At 43.9% G+C, this 20,792-nt stretch overlaps 1 protein-coding gene across 1 annotated transcript in view; it reads left to right on the top strand.

The window, feature by feature from the left end:
* Nucleotides 1–6,486: 6,486 nt before the first annotated feature.
* Nucleotides 6,487–20,792, top strand: part of LOC123499403 (A disintegrin and metalloproteinase with thrombospondin motifs 6-like) — a 124,498-nt gene continuing 110,192 nt past the window's right edge. The window contains exon 1 of the mRNA XM_045247354.1: nucleotides 6,487–7,890. Coding sequence (XP_045103289.1) covers nucleotides 7,779–7,890 — 112 coding nt within the window. The 5' untranslated portion in view covers nucleotides 6,487–7,778. The remainder of the gene's footprint in view (nucleotides 7,891–20,792) is intronic.

Here is a 20,792-nt window from a genome sequence, read left to right as displayed (position 1 = left end):
AAGCAGTGACCTGGTATGCCTAGCGATGAAAATATAGAAGTGAGAAACAAGAAACGTTACGCACTAATTACGATTCTTGAAACGTGGCGGCCTCGATCCCAAGAGTATGACGACCCACCACCGCGGGCGTGCTGCTGCTCCAGTCACGAGGTCACTAACCCAGTTGTTTATTGTTGGTGTTCCCTTCAGCCTGTACTGGCCGCTATGTGTGACAGCTTGGGAATATACAGGTGTGGTGAGCCTCCCCTTAGCTGGCAGGAAAACAGTCAATGAAGTAACACGGTGTTCCATATGAAAACCTTAAACAAACAGGACTTGGCATATAAAGCAGTGGCATCATTAACATTCTAGTATATTTCTTTAAGAACTGTCATTTCTTGGTTTCGCGTTGGAATGTTTTGTGACGGCGGAACATATTCACTCGTGCTGTCTTATCGAGTGGTATTTCTGTCTGCTTTAGTGAGCATGAACTAAATCAGCGGTGGGTTTTCATGTGTCTATTGTTCAAGTATTGTCATACTACACATAATAATCAATAAAACGTGCTAATGCCCAGATGCAGGACGCCTTCCATGGCTATGAGAATAACTAAGGAATTATTTATAATATAAATAATAAAAATAAGGTGGACTTGCTAGCCCAACAAAGGAACAAGTTGAACCCCGCCGGCGCGGTGGCGTCCACGGGGACGGCGATACGCAGGTCCGCGAACCACCGCACACTCTCGTTGTCCTACCTCCACGTGGTGGAGGCGAGACTCACACTGTTGGTAGAAATGTCTCTCTTAAAACGACATTCATGCTAAGAAAATACCGAAAATAAGTAACAATGATAAGAGCGAGACACTGCACGTAGGTACAGTACGTATATCATTACTATAAGAGACAGGATGTAGTCAGGAGCTTTTCCCCTCATCAACTGTCCTCCGTTAACAGGCAGTCTTGACACTCACTCATCTACGTAATGTTGCATGTATTGCTATCCTCTACCGTTATTTCAATGATTGCCATTTTTCTAAACTTGCTTACTTCATGCCTTCTCTCCCGAGTCATCGATGTATAAGACTGTCTATGTTTATTCTCATCCCGATTCTGTTTACCACACTAATGCAAGGATCAAATGATACCTTTCTTCATTCATTCCTTTAGCTGCCACTTTGATATTTGTAATCCTCCACCTGTTTGTGTTTTCCTTCCTCCTTCAACTTGAACAGTTTCAAAAGAGCAGTATCGAGACACCTTAAAGCTAAACTGGCAGACTTTTGCAATCTTCTCTTGTAATCACCCTTCTGACAGCGGCATATTAATTAAGGAGAATTTTTCTGATAATTTTTAGTACCGTTGGGTGGACTCCTTGACGCGTAAATTAATAATAAATCAGGGTACAAAAATGCAGGAAAGGGGGATATTTTTATCAAAGGGAAATAGGTGTCGAGAAAGAGAACGTTACGCCTCTCTCTCTCTCTCTCTCTCTCTCTCTCTCTCTCTCTCTCTCTCTCTCTCTCTCGTTCGGAAGGTGACTTAATAGAAGGAGAGCATTGCCAAACAGGAACCCGCGGATAAGAAGGCATAATGGAGGCGACCAAATAAACTCTAGGACTCCTCAAACTCGCCTGGTCTCTAATTTTCCTCTCGTGCGACTCCTGCCTCTCCCAGGGGTCAAGCCGAGGTCAGGAAGGGGTCACTGGAATTTGTTTTTGGTGGTGAGGTATTTATTAGCCTGCCTTAATCGGTTTGCTTATATATTTGTTTGTGTTGAGGGAAGGATGGAGGGAAGGCGGAGAGAGGGAAGGAGAGGTGAGAGAGACTCTTCACCCAGCCGCCCATACCGCCCCTCGCTGCCCGCTGAGGAGAAAACTGATGCCTCGAGGATGGAGATGAAAACACTGCCGGCATCACGTACTACAACTGGACCCAGGCGAGGCGGCACGGCAGACGCTCGCCTTACCTATCCTCATATTTTCACTTGTTATTCTTTACTAACGTTTGGTAATCTAACTTTCAAATACTCGTCTAACATATATTGAGTTTTTCCTTTTTTATAAGACGTAGTTTTCATTCGCTTTTGTAAAATTACTTAAGAGTGCAACATACAACATACAGGCGAGGCGGTACGGCAGACGCTCGCCTTACCTTTCCTCATATTTTCACGTTATTCTTTACTAACGTTTGGTAATCTAACTTTTAAATACTCGTCTAACATATACTGAGCTTTTCCTTTTTGATAAGACGTCATTTGTATTCGTTTTTGCAAAATTACTGAAGAGTCTAACGTGAAAATAGAATTACTTTATGTTACTCTACTAATCTTTATTCTCTTTTATAACTCACTAAAAAAAATTCATGACCAGTACCTCCTTAAGACATTAATTATTTTCTTCTTAATGTAACTAAAAAAAATATTCGTGAATAGTATTTCTTTATGTAAATCCTTTCACTGTTATTTTGCACAACTTTCCTTGATCACCATTTCCTCCTGTACATCCACTTTCAAATACAACATCGTCTAGAAATTACATATTTTCTTTTCTATCCCCTTCCTTGTAGACGCTTATAAAGATCCTATGTGTTGCTTTTAGTGTTGTGAATTGTTGCATATTATAATAGAAAGTTATGCAATCCAGAGCTAACTTAAATCAATCTAGAACTAAAATCAATCCAGAACTAACAAGAACCAACCTAGAGCAAACTAAAATCAACACAAAGTAACTAAAATCAATGCAAAGTAAATAAAATCAATGCAAAACTAACTAAAATCAACCTAGAGCAAACTGAAAGCCATTCCAGAACCAACTAGAATCACAGTCCTGAGCTCTTACACTCCCACTATTAGACAGAGGAACCCGAGTGATACAGTAGCACACGTAAGGAACGCCAAAGGAAACATGGAGGAAACTGATCGAGAAAAAATTAACTTGGTTGCTTTCTTTTCCTGCGGAGACAACTGCAGCTTCTGTTCTCATTTAGTACACCAGCTGCACCACCACCACTGCTCCCCTCACCCTCTCCCCTCACCCCACGCCCGCCCAGCCCCGCCCTCACGTAGACGTCAGCTTCGCCCCGCCCAGCCAAGACCCAAGACTCAAGCAGCAGCACGTGGAGTCTAGAGAGGTGGAGATAGCTGGCTGGTGGAGTGCTCGTTGGTGCCACCCTCAGGAAGTTGCGTTGTCTGTATTCGTAACTCAAGTGGAGAGAGAGAGAGAGAGAGAGAGAGAGAGAGAGAGAGAGAGAGAGAGAGAGAGAGAGAGAGAGAGAGAGAGAGAGAGAGAGAGAGAGAGAGAGAGAGAGAGAGAGAGAGAGAGAGAGAGTAGCCAGCCAGTCAGACAGACAAACACACACACACACACACACACACACACACACACACACACACACACACACACACACACATACAGTGGTGGAACAAGAAAAACAAACAGATAAACAGACAGACAGACCAACAAACAATCATAACCAACCATAAGTCACGTAAATAAAGAAAATAAAGAGATAGAATACAAAAAATAGAAAAAAAAATAAATAAAAACATACAGACAACACTATACATTACACCGTTACGTACAATTAAACGCCAATACCTTCTGAAACAAGACGGCAGGCGGCCCATTAGTGTACTGTTGTCATAACGGGGACAGTCTTGCGCAACGTGCGTCCTCGGCACAGCCTTGGGTGGGTCTCGTGTGGCAGTGACGGGTATCAAAGGCTGCAGCTCCCCTGTATAGCCACACTGCTGTCGCTAGCCCCAGGTGTGTGTGGTGGTGGTGGTGGTGGTGGTGGTGGTGGTGGTGGTAGCAATGATAAAAGGTAATGATAATGATATACTGGAGATATAGATAGATTGATAGATAGATAGATAGATAGATAGATAGGTAGATATAGATAGATAGATAGATATAGATAGAAAGATAGATTGATAGACAGATAAATGGGTAGATAGATAGATAGATAGATAGATAGATAGAGAGAGAGAGAGAGAGAGAGAGAGAGAGAGAGAGAGAGAGAGAGAGAGAGAGAGAGAGAGAGAGAGAGAGAGAGAGAGAGAGAGAGAGAGAGAGAGAGAGAGAGAGAGAGAGAGAGACCTTTAGTTTTTCTGATGGCCAGGGTCTCGATGAGGAAATCTTATCTAAAAAAATAGCATCAGGAAAATTAAAAGTAAAACGCTAATGTAAAAATGAATAAAGAAAAACTATATAAATTAAATATCTAAATAAATAAATACAAAAAAATAAACTCATAGAGAGAAGAAATCCAGGGAAACAGAGAAAAGCGGTAAATATTTAGACTAATGAACAAAATAAGTTGATACATAAATACCTACAGACAGACAGACAGACAGACAGACAGACAGACAAGGATTCTACTGAAATCCTTTAACACACACACACACACACACACACACACATTTGCATACACACATAAATAAGAAATAAAGGAATAAATATAAAATTACTCAGTGAAATTCAACCTGCCACATCCTTAAGAAAAGACCGTATTACCTGCCCACCACTTCCCTCCCTCCCTCCCTCCATCCATCCCTCCCTCCCTCAAGCACTACGGTAGGTAAACACAGTCAAGACCCTCCACGTGCACAGCTCCCTCCCTCCTTCCTTTCCTCCACTCCACCTCTCATCTTCCTCCTTCCTTTATCTCAATCCCTCCTCCACCTTATCTTTAATACAAAATCAGATTTATTGCATTTTCTCTCTCTCTCTCTCTCTCTCTCTCTCTCTCTCTCTTGTTAGATCTTTGTGGTTGTCCAAGGTGGAGGAGGAGGAGGAGGAGGAGGAGGAGGAGGAGGAGGAGGAGGAGGAGGAGGAGGAGGAGGAGAAGGATGTGTGTGTGTGTGTGTGTGTGTGTGTGTGTGTGTGTGTGTGTGTGTGTGTGTGTGTGTGTGTGTGTGTGTGTGTGTGTGTGTGTGTGTGTGTGTAACTAATTAAACGTTATGATACTCTGGTTGTCCTTAGTTTTCGTTCAAAGGACAGTAAGTAAAATGAATAAATAAACAAATAAGTAAACACAATAAAAAAAAAATATAAATGAACATAATAAAAAATCAAACATCAATTTTAACATCTCTTCAACTGCAAAACTATTCAAAACACTACAGAAGAACAATATATCATCACACACACACACACACACACACACACACACACACACACACACACACACAAATGAAATAGTGAAACGATATAGAGTAGGGAGGAGAACCAATAGAGATGCAGTTGGTGATGAAGTGGACAGGTGCAGTGCTGAAGGGGAAGAGATACTACAGGAGGCGCATACGAAAGACCCCGAGGTAAGTCAAGCACGATGAGATAGCGAGGGATGCTGAAGAACAGGACGCAGTTAACCTCTTCAATACTGGGACACATTTTCACCTTGAGATTTGTGTACGATTAGATTTTCTACATTAGGAAGGGTCAATGGAGGTCAGAAGATTAATGGCCAGAGTCTTCATCACTTTAATCCCCCACATGGGTTTCTGAAGCTGTATAAAATTATCAAATAGTAAGCAGAATGAATATGAAAAAGGAGTTAAGGGATTCAGAATAACAGGTAGAGGTTTAAATCCGTCAGAATCACCATGGAGGCAAGGGAGCAGGGCGTGAGCTGCATAACATTCCTCGAGGTAAATTTCCCAGAACATTCCATCAACATTATTTCCCTTCCATGCAAGGTTAGGTTAGGTTAGGAAATTCATGCGGGAGAGATTACTTTATGTGGATAGAGGAAATATCAAGGATGGAGTTTGCATGAGTGTGATTTGTGTTGGGGAGAGATGGAAGGAAAAGTCAGAGAGGGGATATGTGAAGGGAGAGGCATGGCAGGAGTGAAAGAATGGGCATGAGAGAGGGGCATAGGACGTGATATGGGTGAGTGATGAGAGAGAGAGAGAGAGAGAGAGAGAGAGAGAGAGAGAGAGAGAGAGAGAGAGAGAGAGAGAGAGAGAGAGAGAGAGAGAGAGAGAGAGAGAGAGAGAGAGAGAGAGAGAGAGAGAGAGAGAGAGAGAGAGAGAATGTGGAGGGCTGCACGGGTGTCTTTCTAAGGGACATGGGAGGGGAGGGCATTGGCGGAGGCGGTGGTGGTGGTGGTAGTGGTGATGGTGGTGGTACAGGTTCATGCTCACAGTGGCAGCGTCAGGGTGTCGTGAGATGGGCCATGACGTCACCCTGGAGGCCTCCCGCACTGACCAATCAATGATTCCAACTCTTATTACGTTATGGTGACGTCAGAGTCGCGGGTCGCCGTCCATAGGTGTCGCTGTTGGGCCCTGAGTCTCCTGAGTGGTGGGCATGAATGGTGTGAAATGCTCGAGTATGAATGAGAACATGTCCTACTAAGGAAGCGTCCTTGTAACTCAGGGTTGTGTTGATTCCCGGTGGTTCCTGTGGCGGTTCCGTGCGGGTGAGGGAGGGGCAGCAGGGCAGCAGGGAGGGTGGGAGGGGCAGGGCGCGCGCGAGGATGCTGGCAGTGGTAGGCCATAGCAGGGTGAGTAATAGTGGCGGCGGGTCGTCAGTGCTTCCTGGGCGAGGGTGGTGGACGGAGTGCCGCGTCGTGGCTAGCCTGGCGTCGTGACTGAACTCAACTCCCTGCCCACTCCTGCTCGCCCACACGCCTCTGCCTCCCACCCACGCCCACGTCAAATCGCTCTATGCCTACTGTACTTTGTAGTTCTGTCACTCAGCTTCTGGTACACACTTAAATGACTGTTATCACAATTTCATAAAGATTGAGAGTTGCGTTGAGCTTCGTGACAGCATCGCCTCGGGTGTGGAACTTTTTGGTGATACTCGCCCCGCCTGACAGGGAAATCCAGCACTTCAGGGATCCATCCAGAACACAGCAGTACGCGCCGGAGGGAGTTAGTGTCCCTAGTGACAGCTGTGTCCAAGGCTGACCACGAGCAGCCCCGGGCCACCCCTGGCTGGGACACGGGCGCCACGCAGGTAATCCCAGCTACCGCCATTCCCCAGCCTGCCAAGAACAAATCCTCGGCTCAGGAACGTCTTTACAGTGAACACTCCGGGAATGGGAAGGCGGAAGTACTGTGACTCCAGCGGACGAGCAGACTCCCAGGCAGACAACCCTGACCTCCAGCAGTGCTAGGCAGCGCGTGGCGACCGTGGCACCTGCCTCATAAGTACGCGGCGGGCGGCAGGCGATCACAACACACTGACACTCATGCTGTGTGCTGAGGCGTGGCGCTGGCATAGGTCCACGTGCGGGGCGCGGGAGAGATAAAGGGAGACCGTAGTGTGGTTGTCTGCGTATGTGTGTGTGTATGTGCGTGTGCGTGTGTGTGCGTGTGTGTATGAAAAGAGGTGTCCTGTGAACCAAGTGTCAGAGGGTGAAGTAACAGTGACCAGGGTGGCGTGGGGCTCCCTCTCCCTCCCCATCGCGCGTGTCGTTCCCCAGTACTGAATGGAAGCTTCGGTGGAACATTAATCTCCCGCACAGTGTTGCTCGAGGAACCACCAATATTCTGGAGGCTCCCGACTATCACTAGTGAACACCGCTATTAAAGACACATGCACAAGTTAATCGTAATGTAATGTACATGCATACTTAATATTGAAATGAACGAAAGACAGTAATTATAAAGAGGTCTGGCGTGTTGATGTGATTATTAAAGTGAACTATACACTCGTAATAATAAAAGCTGTCGGAGAAAAACAAAAATAGTTGCTTCAGTTTGAGGAAAAGAAAACGTGAAGAGAGAAAACACTGCCAACAGCGGACGAGTTACTGTGTGTCATTACTTTCCTCACCACCACCATGAGGATCCTGCAGCAGCTGACAGTGGTGGTGGTGGTGGTAGCAGTGGTGGTGGTGTCTGCAGCATACACAGAGGCCTCCCCCGCCAAGCCCCTCCCCAACACGCGGCAAGGTAAGGTGTCTCCGCCCTGTTTCCTGTTACCAGCTGGAGATTAGTTAGCGTGTCTGGTGTAACATTGCAGCCCCTTGTCATGTCTTGCTTTTCCTTCTTGCTTAGGTAATCTGACACGTAATACACAGAACTTATCTAATGCCATGCTGCTGTCTTGTTGTTGTTGTTGTTGTTGTTGTTTTAATCCGTGCGGCTAAAGATACATAAAGAACATTACGATTCTGATATTTAACAAACTATTTCTTAAACAGCTTTTTGTTAGGGCAGAAAATCATAGCAATTATTCGTAAACTTGGAAAGGGGATGGGGAAGAGAGAGAGAGAGAGAGAGAGAGAGAGAGAGAGAGAGAGAGAGAGAGAGAGAGAGAGAGAGTGTGTGTGTGTGTGTGTGTGTGTGTGTGTGTGTGTGTGTGTGTGTGTGTGTGTGTCTTAATTTGCCTCTATCCCTCGTATAAATAACAAAGTTCATACAATCGCAAGCTCTGAAATATCACACTATCTTTACCTCATGAATAGAAAGACACACACTTAAAAAAAGAAAAAAGAAAAACAACAGCCTATCAACATGTAAAAGCCTCTCTGATTTCCCTTTGGCCCAGATTCGCTAAGATAACATAATTGCTTTTGAAACTCAATCTGGAGAGCAAACATCGATGTCAAACGCTAGCTGGGCGATAAGCAAGGTTGATCTGGTCCGGTCTCAGGTTAAATCAATGTGTGTGTGTGTGTGTGTGTGTGTGTGTGTGTGTGTGTGTGTGTGTGTGTGTGTGTGTGTGCGTGTGCGTGTGTTATTCTAGTTTTAATGTGCGAGGGAGTATGGGCAGAAGACGATAAATACGAGTGATGTAAAGGTCTCTCTCTCTCTCTCTCTCTCTCTCTCTCTCTCTCTCTCTCTCTCTCTCTCTCTCTCTCTCTCTCTCTCTCTCTCTCTCTCTCTCTCTCTCTCTCTCTCTCTCTCTCTCTCTCTCTCTCTCTCTCTCTCTCTCTCTCTCTCTCTCTCTCTCAAGAAGTAATGCAAATATTCAAGAAAGAGAGAGAGAGAGAGAGAGAGAGAGAGAGAGAGAGAGAGAGAGATATTAGCTGTCAGGAATGTTGAAGATCTTCGCTCTCTTCCCACCCCGGCCGCCGCTCACCGCCTTGCATCACGCCGCCTTGTTGAGTGCCCCGCGCCCCGCCACGTCCCCTACACAACCCTGTCCTCTTATCATACTGCCCAACAAATATGTCACAAATTAAGGGAAGAAGTGCAGTGCGGCGTCAGGTAATGAAGAGGGGGAATGCCAGACAACCCTGAGCGGGGACAAGGTCACTGCGAAGACGCCCAAGCTAGGCAGGGAGGGAGGGAGGAAGGGAGGGCAACAAACAAGCACAGCCACCGCTCTAGCTTGGTGTTACGTCTCGCTGACACGTTATCCTCGCGTCACCTCAGTCTCATCAGTGGCAAGCAGTGATAACAACATCTCCTTATGAGTGTAGGGCATAGGTTATTGATGTAGATAGATAAAAGCAGGGGAAAACAGGGAAATAAGTAGATATGTTGGTGAATATTGATACAGACGGTCCCAGAAATAAATGCATGAGGAGTATTTTGAATATCTCTCGCATGAGTGTAGGGTATGGGTTACTGATGTAGATAGATGAATACGGGGAAAAACAGACACATAAGTAGAGAGGTTGGTGGATATAGATACAGACAGTGCCAGAAATGTAAAGAAGAGGCATGCTATTCGTATATTAATAGTTATGAATGTATCATTACTGGTGTAGATACGCCAGTAGGTTAGGAGAGATAAATGAGTAGATTGATGTTAAGTGAAGATACAGACAATGCAAGAGATTTGTGATTGTTGCATTATATGTGTCAATGGAGATACAAATATGAATGTGTTTTAATTACTGATACACGTAAGTAAGTAGGTAAAATATAGATGAGTGGGTTGAATGCTAGATACAAACAGAAAAGCGCTAAAAAAAAAAAAACTCAAACAATCACTCAATACAGCACATCACACACATGACAGCACACTCGTCCCCCGCAACACAGCCCTTCGCACTGCTGTATCACCATGCTGCAACGCCTTGTGACTCAACACGACACTAAAAAAACAAGACATACGACACAAGGGGAACCGCAAAGGTAACCACAACACCACACAACACCAGGCTCCGTAGCAAAACTGCACCTCAACGCCAGGGATGTAACACCGCCGGCGACACACCACACGATCGCCGCCAGATACTCCGCCGCGACACACACACCGCAGGCCAGCACACCCAAGACGCGACACGCAGCTCGGGTTCCTCTCCTTCACTCACCCAAAGCACGAGTAAACACATGCTACATCAAATGAAACGGTGTGAACGGTGTGAACAGTCTTACCCGAGGCGCTACAGATGTAAATGAGAGGAACACAAATATACGTGCCGCTAGCTGTGTACGTAAGGCAAGCGTCACTCACTCCTTTCTGTACGTGACTCATACGTGCAGGTATTCGAAGTATTGGCGGAGGTTGCTTGGTGTTGGCTATATGAAGGTTAAGCGCGTGAAGGCACATAGAGTACTGATCACTGGTGCGAGATTTGAGGGATGAAGAACAACTACAGTGATGGCTTGGTTACATAAAATTTGGGTAAAGCTATACGTAACACACACACACACACACACACACACACACACACACACACACACACACACACACACACACACACACACTCAAACAATCACACTCAGTAATAGATGAAGTCAACAAAAGCAAATAACAGTACTAAGGAAAACACGTAAAGTAATAGATGAGGTCAACAATACAAATAACAGTAAGGAAAACACGTAAACCTAAGAACATTTGGAGGACATAACCAGAACCCTCTCCCTCATACATTTTCAGAGTACTCACACTCCAAAGTCACTGTGCTAGACCTAATCCACGAAACCTAACGTGTACTAAGAATATCCGTGGCTTTCCTCCTTAATACATTTCCTGGATACTCAAAACTCCAGATTAGAGTAACAGATGAAGTCCACAATGGTAATCGTGACAATTTTACCCCTTCAGTACCATGACGCGTTTCCATATTCATTCTGATTACTATATGGTGATTTTATACAGCTTCAGAAACTCATGTGGGGATTAAAACAGTGGAGACTGTAGCCATTAATCTTCTGACCTCCATAGACTCTTCCTAATGTTAATAAAACGGTCTAATCTTACACAAATCTCAAGGAAAAAAATGTCTCCCAGGATGGAAGGGGTTAACAAACACATACTTTTGCTAAGGATAACAGCAACTCCCTCCATGGCACGCTTATCACTGGACACGAAACTCAAACAGCAGTACAGAACAAAACCCACAACAACACGAGAACTTGCCAAGAATAACCGTAACTTTCTGTCTGTGTAATTTTGTGCTAGCTTATGTGGACCAGTGTGGCCGAGGCAATGCCCTGCCGCCGCCTCACTTCCACCTCGGTAGAAGAGAGAGGGAATGTGCAAAGCAAACAAAATAGTTAGGACGCTCTCTCTCTCTCTCTCTCTCTCTCTCTCTCTCTCTCTGTGTGTGTGTGTGTGTGTGTGTGTGTGTGTGTGTGTGTGTGTGTGTGTGTGTGTGTGTGTGTGTGTGTTCCTTCTATGAGTTGCCAGGAAGGAGGGAAGGAAAGAGAGAGAGAGAGAGAGAGAGAGAGAGAGAGAGAGAGAGAGAGAGAGAGAGAGAGAGAGAGAGAGAGAGAGAGAGAGAGAGAGAGAGAGAGAGAGAGAGAGAGAGAGAGAGAGAGAGAGAGAGAGAGAGAGAGAGAGAGAGAGGGGAGGAGGAGAATTACTCTTGCAGATTTTTCTTCTCAGTATGTCTGTCTCTCTGTCTGTCTGTCTGTCTCTCTGTCTGTCTGTCTCTCTCTCTCTCTCTCTCTCTGTCAGCCATATCAATTTTCCCCTTCCTTCTGTTTCGTTCTTTTCAAATCTTCTTCCTTATTTTTCTCCTCACTCTCCTTTCTCTTCTTCCTTCGTCTTCAGCTGTCATTATCTTCGCCTTCCTCATCTTCCCATTACACTCACTACCATCTCCCTCTTTCCATTAGCACCATCTTCTTCCACCTCCCCTTGTATTTTTTTCACCATCTTCTATCTCCTACTCCTTTCTCCTCTTGACTTTTTCCTCTCCTAAGTGTTTCTGTATCCTCTCCGTTATTAGTTTTCCCGCCAAATGCCAGGGTTAGTTTACTTTTGCACGGAGGCGTTTATTTATTCATCTATCTGCTTCTATTTTCGGGCTCACACACACACACACACACACACACACACACACACACACACACACACAAAAGAGCATTTCTGTGTGACGTTAGATAAGAGTGACGTTTGTGGCTTTTTCTTTCACTTTTCTTTGTTTTCTTTTTTTTTTTCTATTATCACATTCCCAGAAGATCAACTCTTGTGATTGAGAAGGTCATGGGTCAGTCAAATATTCAGTCCGTCAGTCAGCCAGTCAGTCAGTTAATAAATCAGTCAATCGCTCATTCTGTTCACCATTCATTCATTTAATCAGTAGTTCATTTAAAAGTCAGTCAATCAGTCAGTCAATCAGTCAATCAGTCAGTCAGTCATGTGATCAACAATATATCATGGACTCAGCCAGTCAAGTCAGTCAACACATATGTAGCAGTTAGCAAGTCAGTGAGTCAGTCAAGCATTCAGTCATACATGGATAATAGTCAACAGCCAGCCAGTCAGTCAGTCAGTCAGTCAGCCAGCCAGCCAGCCAGCCAGCCAGCCAGCCAGCCAGCCAGTCAGTCAGTTAGTGAGTCACTAAATAAGCCAGTCAGTCACTTCATTTAACAAGCAGTAGGTATGTCAGTCATCAGTCAGTCAACACTCAGTAAGTCAACAAGCACTTAATTAGTCAGTCAGTCAGTAAAATCGTTGCGTGTGTGCATCTCTCTCTCTCTCTCTCTCTCGCACACCTAGTATTAGCAAGAACTGTTTGTTTAGATCATGGCGGCTCCGCTCTTGAAAGAAATGATGAAAGAAAGAAGGAAGGAGAAGAGAAACGAAAGAAAAGAAACATGAAGGACGAAGGAGAAATAAAAGGGAGAAAGAGAAAAGGATTGAAAATGCGTTGTCAACAAAGAGAAGGTAGAATAGGAATGAAAAATTGATAAAGCAAAGAGAAAAGTACACGAAGGAAAGTAACGAGTGAGATAGAGAAATAAAAAGAGAATGGGAAAAAGAAAATGGGAAAATAAACAATGGAAGAAAGAGTTTGGAGTAGAAATGGCAAGGGAAAAAAAGAAAAAGAAAAGGGAAGGAAGGATGGGAAAGGATGGAGAAGTAAAAATAAAGTGAAAATAGCGAGGATGAAAAATAGAGAAAGGAAAAAAAGGGAACGAAGATAAACAGAAAACACAAAGAAAGCTTGAAATGTAAATGGGGGAAAGAAAAAGGAACAGAAAAAAAAAACTATGGAGAACCACAAATTAGGAAGAAGAAAAAACGAGAGAAGAAAAGAAGAAAAGAAAACGAAACTGATTGGAGGAAAAAAAAAAGAAAAAAAATGGGAGAAACGGAAAAGAGAGAAAAGATAGACAACAAAAAATAACGATGAAAATGAAAATGAAGATGGAAATATACAGACCAACTAAACATGCAGCTCCATAAAGTAAAAAGCTTGTTATCACCAGCCAAACACTGGAGAACTTGTCTGACCTGCGGGTGGCGGCTAGACACTCCGAGCTCCTGCAGTGACAGAAGAGCAGGGAGAGGAAGGAAGGCAGGGAGGCAGGGAGGGGAAGGAAGCAGGGAAAGGAGGCAGAGAGGCAGGGAAGGGAAGACAGACAGGGATGCAAGGAAAGTGGAGATAGGGTAGTAGGGAAGGGATGAGGAGAGAGGCAAGGAAGGGAAGAGAGGCAGGGAAGGACAGGGAGGCAGGGAAGCAAGGAGGCAACGAGGCAGAGAATGGAAGAGAAGGGAAGCAAGGAAGGAAAAGGAAGGTAGGGAGGCAGGGAGGCAGAGAGGCAGGTAGGCAGGGAAGGGATGGGAGGCAGAGAAGGGCAGGGAGGCAAGGATGGAAGGAAGGCAGAGAGGCAGAGAAGCAGGAGGCTGTTCATTGGTGGCGGGTCTCCTGAGTCTCTTCTTCCCGCCCTCCTATAGTCACACCTGCCACACACCTCCCATGACCTTGCCTGCCTCGGCTTCTCACTGCCCACCACCACCACCACCACCATCACCATCTTGACCTTGACATTCCTACTGACTCATGTTATTTTGTGACTTGCCTTTTTCTCTCCCTCATAGCAAGCATCTCTGTGTGTATGTAGATGCAGGTGTGTATAATATTGCAAGCCTTCCTTCAGAATATTTCACTTTAATGTACTCTGTGTGTCTTTTTTTCTCTCTTCACACGCTCTCTTTTCATTTGCATAATTTTGAGAGTTAATCCTCTTAGAGATTTTTTTTTTCTTGGTGTGTATCTCATTTTGGTTTTAAATATTCTCGTTTTTTATTTCTATACTTAATTTTTCATCTACACACACACACACACACACACACACACACACACACACACACACACACACACACACACACACACACACACACACACACACACACACACACACTCACACACAAACTATACATATAAAGTCCTACAGTATTTCCTTTTCTACAAATGAACATCTTTTTTTTCACAAGCGCGTAGTGGGGATAGCAACACAACCAGCAGGGTTTCAGTGACACAATGACGTCTTAGACACTGGAGGCACGTCAAGTTAACTGCTTCAGTACCGGAACGTATTTTGATCATAAATTTTTGGTGTGATTAGACGATTTGATTTACACTAGGAAGGGTCTATTGAGGTCAGAAGATTAATGGTCAGAGTCTTCACTATTCTAATCCACACTTATTTTTTTGAAGCTGTCTAAAATCATCAAATAGTAACCAGAATAAATATGAAAATGTGTCCTGGTACTGAAGGGATTAATGATCGTCTCAGAAACAAAAGCCATCTCTCATTTCTCCGGCGTTCTTCTCCTTTCACTGTCCCTGTCCGCCTGTCTTAACCGTCCCTGTCCGTTTCCTGCCTATCCTTTCCTGTCTGAATCTTTTATATCTGTGTGTTAGTTCGTGTGTTTGTCTTTCTCTCTGTCGTTTTGTGTCTCGGTTTTTTACTTGGTTTGTCTTTTTTATGAGTTTTCGGTTCTTTTTCTGTGTTTGTTTCTTCTTCTGTGTTATTGTTTTTCTTTCTTTCTCTTCGTGTTTGTCTTTCTACCTGTTTATCTGCCTGGCTGTTTTTCTTCTTATCCTTTTTTTTTTTTTTTGTCTGTCAATTTTGTATTTATTTTCCAAGTACACTATCAGTCAACCTGAATATTCGTCTTTGCCTCTTTTTATTAACATGTATTCCTGTCTGTCTGTCTGTCTGTCTGTTATCGGATAGCTTTAACGGCATGTTTGTCTTTCTCTCTTAACCTGTCTTCGCTTGCCAGTGAGTTGCGCTATGTCTACTCTGAACACACACTAACTACAGATCGAATGCACAAACACGTTATATTCTCACCACGACTATTTTCTAAGGCCACAGAGATGACTGGTCGGGTTCTGAAGAGAGTATTTCCTTTTAATAACACAGAAATCATGTTAATTTATCACTACGACTATTAAAAACACGTTGAAAAACCGGTGTACCTTTAACTAGAACCTTTTGAAATAGTGGAAGTGCGTCGTGGAAGTGTTTTAGAACAGGCACCTAAGATCCAGGCAAACAGAGACACGAGCGACGACTGTACAGGGAGCAATCACCGCCACCAAGTCACCCACGAAGGACTCATCCGCACCACCAGGTCATCACACCACCACACATCACCGCACCGTAAAACAACAACACAGCGTCAACATTATAAAAGATTCCACGCCTGGCAGTCTCCCGCCACCCCGCCCTTACTTTTACCTTATGCAAACAGGGACTGGCTGGACGGACCGCCTTGTGTTGTTAGGGCGTGGCTGCAACACTGAGGCCTTTTTCCATAAGCCACAGAGTGTTTGTGTGGAGAGAGAGAGAGAGAGAGAGAGAGAGAGAGAGAGAGAGAGAGAGAGAGAGAGAGAGAGAGATTTGGAGAAGAAAAATGCTTAGGCAGATATATTCAAGAAAAGAAAAAAGGAAAGGAGAGAGAGTGAAAAAAATAGGAAAAGAGAAAACACACGAGGAAGAATAGTAGAAGAAGAACAACAACAACAACAACAACAACAAGAGTAATCGGGTTATATCTCAGAAGTGTGTCAGCAAATGCTCCAAGTAACGATGATATGATGAAGGGCGAACGTGTGCACCCATAGCGTTGTAAACTCCACCAGGGATCCCGGCAACAGTAATGAGGGTAATGGAGATAATGGTGGTGGTGGAAGGACAGGGGGGATGGGGGGGGCACAGCGGGACAACAGGTCAGAAGGAGGAAAACAACACGTCCCAGATTCTCCACTTTCTCAAGGCCACGTGAAAGGAGGAAAAGAATGAGGGTTGGCATCTGACGAGTCCTGAGGTACGCCAGTTTTATCTTGGTAACAGTGAGAGAGAGAGAGAGAGAGAGAGAGAGAGAGAGAGAGAGAGAGAGAGAGAGAGAGAGAGAGAGAGAGAGAGAGAGAGAGAGAGAGAGAGAGAGAGAGAGAGAGTTCGTGTGGTCCTGTCTCTCAATCTTCAATTTATTCTATTTCTATCTCTATTTTCATTTTCATATTTTTTTCAGGAGAGAGAGAGAGAGAGAGAGAGAGAGAGAGAGAGAGAGAGAGAGAGAGAGAGAGAGAGAGCTGGGTTCGTGCGGCCCTGTCACTGTCTCTGAGTTATTTTCTTTCAATTTATCTATCTTTATATTCTTTAGGTGATATAAGTATAGATGTCCTGATAAACCTTGCCAAACTGTACATGAATGGTTGAAACAAAAGGAGAAGGGTCTGGCAGCCACCTCTACCTCTCCCCTCCCTTCCCTTTCAAAATCTACCAACCCTCCCTTCCCCTAGAACCTCTACCAACTCTCCCACCACAACCCATCCCTCCTCTCCCCGGTTCCCAGTTCTTGGTGTTTGCGTGGTTCCTTTTACTGTACAATGAAGATTAAGATTTCATTCACACTTTTTTTTTCTTTCCAAATAGAGTGCGGTTCATTTTTTTCTTCTCTCTCTATTGTCTAGTGCGTGTTTGAAATATTTAGTCCACTGGTAGCTTTTATTTATTCTGATATGTTTTTTTGATGTGTGTGTAGGAAGTTGGAGCTAATGTAGAATGAATGTGAAACCCCCTCCCATCCCTTCCCCAGTTCTTGGTGTTTGCGAGGTTCCTTTTATAAATCACTTCATTAGTCCATAGATTAATTTCTTCTTGATTTATTGCCACGAAATTAATGACACCCTGACATCGCTGCTTTGTGGAGGTGAGCTGTAGTAAATCGTCAGCTGGCTTCTATCACCTTTTTTTATTTAGACTATTATTACTGCATGCTATTTTGATTCTACTATTACTATTGCTACTACTTTTAATGTAATTCTGAGGACAAGGCTTTATTTCGTTACTGCATGCTATTTTGATACTATTATTACTATTACAACTACTTTCAATGTATAAAATTCTAAGAGCGAAGTTTATTTCATTCTTAGGAAAAAGCTTTATTTCGTTACTGCATGTTATTTTGATGCTACTATTACTATTACTATAACTATTTTGTTCAATGTATATAATTTTAACGACGAAGCTTTATTTCAGTATTATATTAAGACGTTTCTCTTTTTTCCCAACGGTGTGTGTGTGTGTGTGTGTGTGTGTGTGTGTGTGTGTGTGTGTGTGTGTGTGTGTGTGTGTGTGTAAACTGCAGCTAACGACCGGAAAATATCTTACACCACACCACAAACAATAAAAGTCTCTCTCTCTCTCTCTCTCTCTCTCTCTCTCTCTCTCTCTCGTAAACATTATTGTCCGAGCCATGACGAAGACCGCCTGACACACACACACACACACACACACACACACACACACAGAAGACGGTTTTTCCCACAATTCCCCCATATGTAGGGCGAGACAGCGTGTGGGGTGACGGAGGGACAGCGAGGCGAGGGATTACAAGGATCTGGAGGTGGCAAAGAAGGATAGGATGAAGGATTTAGGGTTGGCTATGGGAATAAGGATGATTACAGAGGGATTGAGAAGGACTGGACACTGTGACAAAGGAGAGGCAAGGCATAGGAAGGGAAGGAGGGAGAGAGGAAGAGAGGGAACATGAGAGGAAAGAAATGAAAGGAAGAAGAAAATGAGTTTGTAGAATGAGAGGAAGGAGAATAACATTGAAAAATAAAGGGATATGAAAGAAAGATGATGAGTAAAGAAAATTAGAAAGAGAAAGAAAGGGAGGAAAAATCAGAGAAAGAGAAAGAGAGGAAAATGGAGGAAAGGAGAGAAGTTAGGAGTCTGAGAAGAAGGAGAATAACAGTAAAAAGTAAAGGAATATGAAGGAAAGGTGATTAGAAAAGAAAATCAGAGAGAGAGAGAGAGAGAGAGAGAGAGAGAGAGAGAGAGAGAGAGAGAGAGAGAGAGAGAGAGAGAGAGAGAGGGAAAGAAAGGGAAACAGGAAAAGGAGAGACAAACAGCTTACCATCACATACCATACCAATACAACAATACAACAAACCCAATCATGTCCTTGTCATCATACCACCTTTATAAAATACACCGAGTCATCCTACTGAAAAAATAATAAAGAAGGAGAAGAAAGAGAATAAGGACAAGGAGGAGGAGGAGGAGGAGGAGGACATGGAGGAGGAGGAGGAGGAGAAAATTCACTGGGACTCTATTAGCGATGGGAAAATATAAAAGAAATCAGCTTGCCACGGTGGAGAAACTACTAAAATAAAAAGATGTGGAGAGAGAGAGAGAGAGAGAGAGAGAGAGAGAGAGAGAGAGAGAGAGAGAGAGAGAGAGATTCTAGGACACACCATGAGCAAGATTGATGACTGCCAGAATGTTGCAGGGAGAAATATTGGAACAAGATGAACGTAAAAATTGAGTGGAGAGAGAGAGAGAGAGAGAGAGAGAGAGAGAGAGAGAGAGAGAGAGAGAGAGAGAGAGAGAGAGAGAGAGAGAATGCATTAGTGAGAGATAAGACACATGATAAGAGCGAAAGAGAGGAGAGATAGGGAGAAATGAACTCTGACACGATACACTAAGGAAAGGAAGAGAAGGAGGAGGTGATAAATGATAATAATAATAAAAATAATGAATAAAATAGCGAAAAAGAGAGAAAATGAGAAATGTTCCAGAAATGATGAGAAAAATCATAACGAAAACAGGATGGAAGAGAGAGAGAGAGAGAGAGAGAGAGAGAGAGAGAGAGAGAGAGAGAGAGAGAGAGAGAGAGAGAGAGAGAGAGAGAGAGAGAGAAAATAGTGAATTATGAGACAAAAGAAAATACGAAATGACGAAGAATAAAAAGAAAATATGCAAAAAGAAAGAAAAAAGAAACAGAAGAAATTTCAATACTGAAGAAATAGTAAATAGAGAAATGAAGAAAACAAGAAAGAAGAAGAAAAGGAAGAAGAATGGAAGGAAAATAGAAAGGGGAAGCAGAGAAAATAGAAAAATGAGATAAAAAAACGAATACCAGAGAGAGAGAGAGAGAGAGAGAGAGAGAGAGAGAGAGAGAGAGAGAGAGAGAGAATAATAGAAAGCGTATATGACAGGAATGTGTGTGTGTGGGTGTGAGAAAAACAAGACGCAGTATAGGAGGAGGAGAAGGAAGAGGAGGAAGAAGAAGAAGAAGAAGAAGAAGAAGGAGGAGGAGGAGGAGGAGGAGGAGGAGGAGGAGGAGGAGGAGGAGGAGGGAAGGAAGAAGAAGAAGAAGAAGAAGAAGAAGAAGAAGAAGAAGAAGAAGAAGAAGAAGAAGAAGAAGAAGAAGAAGAAGAAGAAGAAGACGAAGAAGAAGAAGAAAATAAGGAGGAGGAGGAGGAGAAGGAGAAAGAGGAGGAGGAGGAGGAGAAGAACAAGAAGAACAAGAACAAGAGCAAGAACAAGAAGAACAAGAACAAAAAAGAAGAAGAAGAAGAAGAAGAAGAAGAAGAAGAAAACCAACACCACCACCACCACCACCAAAATACATTACACCACCCAAGTAAAACACAGCCCAAGAAGACCTCCACAGTCCACACCATTAACCATTCACCACCCACTGTACCGTACACTGTTTAATTCCCTCCCTCCCTCCCTCCCTCCCTCTCTTACGTCGCCCCGCCTCCCTGCACAGTGCTACCATAAGGGAGTCGAGAGAGTGTTGACACATACAAAGGTGCTGGGCGAGTGACGGACCGTGCGAAGTAGCCAGTCAGTCGCTCTGCCATTTAAGGATCCCTGAGTTGTGAGTTCTCTGTTTCCTATTAGTTCACCTCAGCTCCCTCCCTCCGTCCGTCCGTCAATCCTGCCTCGCCACTCGATAACTTGATCACCACACGGACTCCTCCTCCTCCTCCTCCTCTTCTTCTTCTTCTTCTTCTTACTTCTCCTCCTTCTCCTTCGCTCTCTTTGTTCCCAGTTTCGTTCCCACACGTAAATAATAATGGAAGAAGAGGTGGTGGTGGTGATGGTGGTGGTGGTGGTGGTGGTGGTGGAGGAGGAGGAGGAGGAGGAGGAGGAGGAGGAGGAGGAGGAGGAGGAGGAGGAGGAGGAGGAGGAGGAGGAGAAGAAGAAGAAGAAGAAGAAGAAGAAGAAGAAGAAGAAGAAGAAGAAGAAGAAGAAGAAGAAGGAAAGGAAAAAGGAGGAGGAGGAAGATGAAGAGAAGGAAAATATCATACAAAACAACAACAAATAAACAAGCAAATAAGAAAGAAAACAAAGAAAAACTAAACTAACCAAAACAACAAAAATAAAAAGTAAAATAAAGAAAAAGG

This window comes from Portunus trituberculatus, chromosome 49 (genome assembly GCF_017591435.1).
Source record: "Portunus trituberculatus isolate SZX2019 chromosome 49, ASM1759143v1, whole genome shotgun sequence".
Classification (NCBI taxonomy): Eukaryota; Metazoa; Arthropoda; class Malacostraca; order Decapoda; family Portunidae; genus Portunus; species Portunus trituberculatus.
This window is presented reverse-complemented; position numbering and strand designations above follow the sequence as displayed.